The 8,884-nt window shown below is 29.9% G+C and overlaps 1 protein-coding gene and 1 non-coding gene across 2 annotated transcripts; one reads left to right on the forward strand and one right to left on the reverse strand.

Moving 5' to 3' along the window:
• Nucleotides 1–5,405: 5,405 nt before the first annotated feature.
• Nucleotides 5,406–5,493, reverse strand: TRNAY-GUA (transfer RNA tyrosine (anticodon GUA)). The gene is given in 2 exon segments: nucleotides 5,406–5,441; nucleotides 5,457–5,493. It is a non-coding gene; the product is annotated as a tRNA-Tyr (tRNA).
• Nucleotides 5,494–7,067: 1,574 nt separating this feature from the next.
• Nucleotides 7,068–8,144, forward strand: LOC114166465 (germin-like protein subfamily 1 member 20). The gene is made up of 2 exons (XM_028051201.2): nucleotides 7,068–7,240; nucleotides 7,463–8,144. The coding sequence occupies exons 1-2, from the start codon at nucleotides 7,126–7,128 to the stop codon at nucleotides 8,008–8,010; spliced, it is 663 nt and encodes a 220-aa protein (XP_027907002.2). The 5' UTR covers nucleotides 7,068–7,125; the 3' UTR covers nucleotides 8,011–8,144.
• Nucleotides 8,145–8,884: the final 740 nt, after the last annotated feature.

The raw sequence follows: 8,884 nt of genomic DNA on the forward strand, positions 1-8,884 counted from the left end.
GTAAAAGAAGAATATTTCACCCAAATTTGACAGTGGAAATGATATTGATTTGTGATTATGTTTTAAAGTGAATATCCTTTTATTAAGAATAAACACATGTAGTTCATCACTTCTATCATAAAATGTTTTTAACAAAGCATTCCAAATAGGTATAAATGAAGATACATTTTCATAATTTCTAACTTCATGGACATCTTTCACTTTTCGGTTTTCAACATATCATTCTTCATATCCCTCATCTTCTTCCTCGGTTTTCAGCATATCTTCATATCCCTTTAAAAAATTCTTAAGCAACAAATGTATAATTCTATTGGAAAGTCAAAACATGTCAAACTAATCCACTAGTGAGACAGACACATAATACATTTTCAAAAACTCAAAGCTCATGTCAAGAAGGTGTAGAGAAATCATGACAGAGAAATGCATGAATGCCAATATTGTAATGATGCTCCACAACATTATAACAAGATATTACAGCTAAAAATAGTGAATGTCCCAAGATGATGCAAAGAAAGACAAAAGAGATGAAAACATCCTCACAAAGCAACACCAAATTAAGCTTAAAACCTTACAAATTGAGATCAAAATATTGGTTAAAAAGGCTATCAACAAAACTAATAGAATCGTACTAATCATTAACCTAATGTTCAACCTAAAAAATAAACTCATGATCATACTCATCTAACTAAGCATCATACAAAGCAAAAGATAGTTATCGTGAGTGTACCTTTACCTCTAGGTTGAAAACCTCCAACCATAAAGTAGTACAATGACTCTATTAATCCTGATGAATATATCGAAGCATACTTAACCCTAGTAAACCTCTACTTTAGTACCGGTACAATGTTTTGTTGATTGTTCCTTACAACACTCAAAAGGAATAGCGTTGCAATGGTACTCAACCTTCATCCAGTAACATAATCTTGACAGGATATCTTATGATTTTGATTATAATAAATAATATTAAGTTTTGATAAATTAATATATATATATATATATATATATATATATATATAAGTGTGATAATCAATCAAATAATCAAACCATTAAGTAAAAGCAATCTTACTCTTTAAACAACCTTTGAAAAATATGTCAAAACACAAAAAGGGAGACTTGAACTGTATTTCAACATTTTTTTTTTTTGCAATTCACAAAGTATCATCTGATAGCAAATATTCAAATGATATTTTTGGATTGATAGACAATATGCCAATAAAGTTTATAGATATTTTCAAATCTTTCCTTCTTTCGTTAATGTAATACGATAATATGCATTGAACAAGGATAAGATAAAGAAGAAATTACTCTTTGATTTTTATACCGGTTTGTCTGATATTGCAAACTACATCTAGTTTAGATTAAGTGATGTAGTTTCACTTTATAAACTACTGCTACAAGTTAAAAACCCGACAAACTTCTCTAGTATTGTATACTAAATTTAATGTTATAAATATAAAAAATGATTGTTCAATGCATAAGATACTTTAAACATATCAAATTAATTGTTATTAATAATGAGGTCAGCTAAAAGGTTGTTATTAATAATGAGTTCAGCTAAAAGGTTACCAACCACTATGAGACATGAACAAAAGATTTACACACAAGCTTCAGTACTCAAGACACTTATAAATAGAAGTCAATCCTTCTTGATCAACTGATTTTTTATGTGGATTTCCAACATGTTGTTCAACATAGTTAGTTATTTAGAAGTGCAACTTCTATAGATCATCTTATAAATGTAAACCATGAATGTTCTATCTTAGTAAATTCTTCACTTTGTGAACTTCTCTCAACAAAGAGTGTTTAAGTTTTATATGATCTCAAAGTTATCCTTGTAATTTTTCAGTTACATTTTTTTCTTTTGTGACCAAGAGTGTAACATCCTAGTCAAAATTACTTATTTAGAATTAAAAAAATAGAAATTTTAATAACTGCATTTATTAATGAAGTACTTTCCCAAAAATGCAGAAAAATTAAAACTTTATTTTACACGTGCCAAAAGATAAAATCCATAAATACGTTTAACTCTTACTAATATAAAATGATTTTTAGTACTGATTACAAAAATCATCCATAAAATCCTCGCAGTTCAATTCTGCACGTGAAACTGGCTGGCGTTAACCTCTGCGTCGCTAGGCGCACTCGAGCTCTAGGTCGCCTGGCGAGCAACTCACGCCGCCAGGCGCCTTCTAGAGTCTTTTCCAGATTGCTTCCGCCTAGCGGAACCACCCATTCTGTCAGGTGCCACGCGCCCAGTAGCTCACTATTTTCTCCTTGTCACTTGGCGGCTTACCCCGTGCCGGCAGACGCCACATTAGTAACGTCACTATTACTTGTTTTTGGCATTATGGGACTGGTTCTAATGAACCCAAACACTCAACACACAAATCATATTATTAATCATACTTATCTAGTCATAATCATATGACTGAATCGCAATTCACACATTCACATACTGAAGGGTTTCACAATGGAGATCATGTCATTACCCAATAACATATACCCTTATTCTTTTACCACTCAAACAAATCACACTACATCTCAACCAATATTATATTTTGCACATAACGACAATAACCGAAATAGGCACCGTAAGCCTTACTTTTATACTCACTTGATTCAAACTATCACATAATTATACCTATTATTAATTATCTTACATGCACATGCTTCCTTTCCATACACTCTGCCCAATTATTCAATCTTAAGCACAATATTTCCTAGATAATTCGCCCAGACCACCTAACGCGTAACAAAATCACAATGCAACCACGCACTGATGCGTCGCCTGACGACAAATGACGTACTGCCAGGCGGTGCGTGCAAATTCTGGAAAAATCCCAAATTTTCCTTCACATGCGTGAATCCTAAAATCCCCAATCATTTTGTTCTAGCATGCAATTTGGCCATCCTTTAGTGTTCACTCAAACTTATAGGGTTCATGCTTATTCAGTTTGAGATTATTATCATAAAACGTCATTCATACACAAAAATCTTGCATCTTCATCCCCAATCCCATCATAAACCCTAACCCCCAATTATACCAAGATTCATACCCATTTCATCTAGAAATTCACTCTCAGGCAATTATCCACATTAAAATTCACAAGCGCATACATAAAGAATCAATTCAAGCTTCCCAAATATCATAGAAACCACAACAGACCAAGAATTAGGCAACCTAGTTCGTGTCGCTTGGCAGACATCACACAACCACCAGGCGGTTCATAGAGAAAACCCAGAAAAATGGGTTCTGGAGCATGGGTCGCCTGGCGGGTCTTCAACGCCACCAGGCGGTTTCTGGTAGAAACACGAACAATTTACGTAATTTTAGCATAAATCATAGGTCATATGCATTTTATTCAGTACAGAAAGCTCTTCATCTACTTAGTACAAAATACTACTTTTGTTCTTTATTTTAAGAGGAGATTTTAAGATAAAAAAAATAACTAGAAGTAATTTCGTGTCTCATTGTATGCTAAAGTAGGATTGTGAATACTTATAATCAATTTCTTGGTCCTGAGAATCAAAGTGTGAGTTTAATTCTCACATAGATATGTGAAAATTGAGCACTATATAAGAAGGAAAATCTATAAACTCACTATTTTAAGGTTTTGGATTGGAAGTGGTGTCTTTATTTTAAGGAAAATATTTTTGTGGGTCGAACTCATGTTTTCAATTAAATATACAAGCCAATATTCATTCCACATTTATAATATAATTCAAAAACATGTGTGTATATGTGTATAATTCAAAAACGTGTGTGTGATTCAAAAACATGTAATTCAAAAACGTGTGTGTGTGTTTTGAAATATTTTTTAGCTTGAGTGATTAAAGCTTTTTTGCTTGAACATAAATTGGCTCACTTAAGCAAATATTTCCTCTCTTAAGTGAACATTTAGATGAAATAAAGGCTAAGTTGCAATTGTATTTTCACTTGAGTGAAAATAAGGTCGAAAGCAAGGTTATTTCCAACTCTATTTTTGTTTTGGAAAAAAATCTTTTTCTTGAACAAAATTAGGATAAAGAGTAAGGTCCGCATCTATGTTCTATTTTCACTTGAGTGAAAATTCTCTATCTGAGAAAAAAATATATCAGAAAACCAGACTTATGGAACAAAGCAAATTCGTTTTCAAATATCTTTTTCAAAAACATTCTAATAATACAACTTCTAAATAATTCAAAATGATTAATTCAAATCGGGAATTGTTCAAACATCAACAATCATTTCAATTCATCCTTGTTCCTTCAAACTCAAAGTATGTATATTTATATTCACATCAAACTCATAGATTAACATAAGTAAAGTTATAGAAATTAACTCTACTTACCTGAGACATATTGAAAACTTAATATAAGAGAAATTTATACCTTAAAATACATAATCTAATAATTATATCAACTTTTCAATAAGAGTATCCAACTCAAAACATTTTGAAACAATTATTAATCAAACAAAACTCAACAACCCTCTTTAATGTAAACATTTAAATAGTTCTCAACTAGAACAAAATCCATGCATAAAAACTAAAATATAGTGACTAAGCCACTTCCATCCTGGTCATTGCTCCTAAAGTTCTATAAAAAAACAAAAATAGTTTCCCTTACCTACAATGCTTATCTTTAATGAAATTTTTGAAATTCAAACAACATGATCATTTCAAAATCTAGGGACTAAAAGCATAATATTTGAATATAACTAAAGTTTAATATATAATAAAAAAAGTTGAAAGGATTTTTTCTTTTTCAATTGATTCTAGTGAGATTGATGAGAAAATTGTAAAAAAAAAAAAAAGAATAAATAAATTTTTAGAATAAAAGAAAATTTACTCTTTGAAGAACGATTCCTAATTTCTTGATTACTAAAAGTGTGATCAAATTCTAAAATAGATGGGATATTAAGATGTAATTTTAGACACAAGGTGGAAAAAGTAGTTAAATAGAAAAGAGAGTTATAAGACTGAGTTATGAGGAGAGGTTAGATGTAAAATGAATTTAAAATTGGTTTCCAATAACTCTTTTCATAACGATAAATGTCATGGTAAAGTGTTATAGAGTAGTTTTTCTATAAAAGTACTGAATTACTTCTTGATCTTTTATGGAGAGTTAATCCATTCCAAAACATATAGTTTCTAAGGAAGCATGAAATGTTTTATAGGGATGCGTCAGAATTTTATCATGTCATACTATTTAAGGATTTCATTTGATTTTTATTTTGTTACCAGCTATGTGTTGAGGAAAAACACACGTTCATAAAGTGTTGTGCAATAATTCAAATGACCAGAAAATATAATTTTAACATGAAATATATCAAATCTTAAATTAACATAAAATGTTTCTGAATTTCTTTCTACTTTTGGAAAATGCATTTAGAGGAAAAGGTTTTTGTTTTATTTTGGAAAAATTCCGACCTGCCGGATTCGAACCAGCGACCTAAGGATGTCTGTTATAGCCAACTACAGTCCTCCGCTCTACCAACTGAGCTAAGGTCGGTTTGTGCTTATATGCATAAGCATAGTTTTAATTTCATATTATGAGACAATACAATTATAATCCCAAGTGTAAACATTAATATCAAGAAAAATAAATTTAGTATACAATTTATTACAAATTCTTTATATAAATTGTAGTATATCTCAAACAAATAATAATATTACATCAATAAAATAATATATCATTTCGCTCAGTGAAATATCAAAATATGAAATAAAAATATAATTTTATGAAATAAATTATTCATTAATTTAGCGTGAATTAATAAGTTATAATTAAGCCAAATAATATTAAAAGTATAATTTATGGTTTATTTATTTTTACAATACTGCCTTTTTTATTTACTATCGCATATCTAATTAATTTACTTAATAATTAAATCGTTTGTAATAAAAGTGTAATAAAATATTCTAAACATCAGTTATAAGGATTAATCTTATGAGTCGTACAATTTTAGTTCATTGATTAAATCTAACAGAATTTTTTTAGCTCTCTTTAATTCTTGTCTCTTTCTTACATTATTTTATTTAAACGTGTACATTAGATTTTAACTAGTTTCTATTAATTCTTTTATCTTGCAATATTAATCTTCCCTTATTTTTGTTAGATACTCAACATATTGTTTGGACTAGGAACAAAAAATTCATATACACTTTGCAATAATATTAAACCGAAATTACTATATTTTAAGTACATTTTTTTACAGTATATCTTAAAGATATAAACCATGTTGTTTTGCCTAAAAGAAAATAAAATAAGTGACATTAAACAATTGCAAAAGTAATTTGTTACAAAAATTAAATTTCTATATATATATATATATATATATATATATATATATATATATATATAGCATACTTAAACCTCTTCAAACCTTTAAATATTGATTTGTCTGTGATTAGAAGATTAATTATTGGAGCTTATAAGGAATAAATTTCTAAAGCCATACCTGTTCTGAGAAAATATTATTGAAAAAAAAAAAAAAAGAATCAGGGATGGACAAACTGAATTGTGGCTGCTACAAATAAAGAAATTCTAATTTTTCTACAAAGTATCTTGATAAATAAAGAATGTATTGAACTGTTCAAGTTTTCACTTGGCCAATTTATGTTGTGAATGATTCAAGATCATTTATATCTTCAAACACTCTTCTGTTATTGAAATACTTTAGTACTGAAGTTGTTGACAGCGGCATCAAAATTGGTCTCTAAGTGTGACCCAGTCCTTCAAAAAAATTTCGTATTCAACCCATTTAAACTATATCGTCATCAATGTAATATATTGAAACAAAGTCTAACCTAAACTTTGATTAAGTTAACGATGATCCCTCATAAAATAATATTACTGGAACAAGTATAAGAAACAAAGCCAAGGTGAAGACGTAACACCGAAACAATTACGTTTTCTTTTTCGCATGGGGCATCTCCTTGGTCTACTCTTTGATCAAGTACGCATGTAGTTGTTAAGGAATGCTTCCTCACTAAATAAAATATTAATTACGGTGAATACAATTTGCAAAGCAATTAATGATTCATCCTTATAAATACCGATCTCCAAATGAATCAAAAACTCACTTCTCACAACATTACATAGCAGAAGAATCGTTTGAGTATACCAAAAGGAAAAAAAAAAATGAAAGGTGTTTACTTGCTTGTTGCCGTCTTGGCTCTCACTTCCTCACTTGTGTCTTCCTATGACCCTAGTCCCCTCCAAGACTTTTGTGTGGCAATCAAGGAATCCGATGGTGGTACGTAAAAATATTCCACGAAAGATGCATATATATCTTGATTTTATCTCGTATTACATTTTTTTTATCTTTCTTTTCTTATCGTATCATATAACTTATAAACTTTTATTTGTATTATCTTTTTTAAGTTTATATCAATCAGCTGTTATAATACCTTTTTATATCCATGCATTTTTGAAAATATTATTTAAATCATACTAACCATTTTTTTGTAATTTGTAGTGTTTGTGAATGGAAAATTTTGTAAAGATCCTAAGACTGTGAAAGCTGAAGATTTCTTCTTACATGTGGAACCTGGGAACACTGACAATCCACTGAATGCAAATGTGACTGCTGTGGCTGTTGATCAACTACCTGGACTAAACACGTTGGGTATATCTTTGGCTCGCATAGATTTTGCACCAAAAGGTTTAAACCCTCCCCACACCCACCCACGTGGTACAGAGATCCTTATAGTTCTCGAAGGAACTCTTTATGTTGGATTTGTAACCTCAAATCAAGATGGAAATCGTCTTTTCACCAAAGTGTTGAACAAGGGTGATGTCTTTGTCTTCCCAATTGGTCTCGTTCACTTCCAACTCAACGTCGGATATGGCAATGCTGTTGCTATTGCTAGTCTTAGCAGTCAAAATCCAGGAACTATTACAATTGCAAACGCTTTGTTTAAAGCTGTTCCACCTATTTCTGTTGAGGTTCTCGCTAGAGCTCTTCAAGTAGATAACAAAGTAATTGAAGATCTTCAAAGGAAACAATGGTATGGCAAGGACTAGTCGGGGAACATGGTCCATCATTTCTTATTCTACAACTATAATGAATTTCATGTTTCTATATATATCACCCGAGGCAGTAGACCTCTAAATAATTATTGATATAATAAATAAAGTGCATCTGGATTGTTTTCGTATACCGTAATGTTGTTTTCAGTTGTAGTTTCATTTGGTTTATTCCAATGTTTGTCAATTTAATGGAACAACCAATATTTGCAAAAATTGTGCTTGGATCTAATTCTAGTCTTTAAGATAACACATGGTTAATTAAGTTTGGTTTGACGATGTTTTCTTAAATAATTTCTTGATAGTACTATTTGAATTAAGTTAGATTGTTCTATTTTCCGTAAATATTTACATAGGAATACCAAAGTAAGTCAACTTGACTTACATGGGTTGACTTATCACAAATCAATCTAAAAATGAGTCAGATAATCCCAAATCACTTTTTGGTAAGTCATAAATTGTATAAGCCGACTTAATCCACCTGGGGTACTGGGTTAGTAGGTTGACTCATTGAATGAAGTTTTATTCTTTCAATTTATTTTATATATTTATTGTAGTACAATAAAAATTAATAAACTCAATTCATTTTTTATAGTATTATAATCAAAGTGTTTACCTATTTCTCCAACTATTATTATAAAGACAGTAGTTGAAAATTAAAGTGTTTACCTACATAATTTGGCAAACAAATTAATTAAACATTCAAACTATTCAAAGATTATTGATCCACATTCCAATATTTAAAAAATCAAATTGTCAACCTACATAATTACAAGTAGTAAAGAATTATAATAAAAAACTTATGAAAAAATTGTAAAAAGTTAATAAAAGGTTGTTGTCGGTAGGTTATAGGTTAACACACCTTCAACCC

This window comes from Vigna unguiculata, chromosome 10 (genome assembly GCF_037176805.1).
Source record: "Vigna unguiculata cultivar grain cowpea cultivar isolate G323 ecotype 2 chromosome 10, ASM3717680v1, whole genome shotgun sequence".
NCBI classification, from domain to species: domain Eukaryota; kingdom Viridiplantae; phylum Streptophyta; class Magnoliopsida; order Fabales; family Fabaceae; genus Vigna; species Vigna unguiculata.

Bases quoted from the DNA above. Each gene is read 5' to 3' on its own strand.
- LOC114166465 (XM_028051201.2), top strand. From the start codon at position 7,126: ATGAAAGGTGTTTACTTGCTTGTTGCCGTCTTGGCTCTCACTTCCTCA. The intron at 7,241-7,462 runs GTACGTAAAAAT...TGTAATTTGTAG, and splicing joins AATCAAGGAATCCGATGGTG to TGTTTGTGAATGGAAAATTT.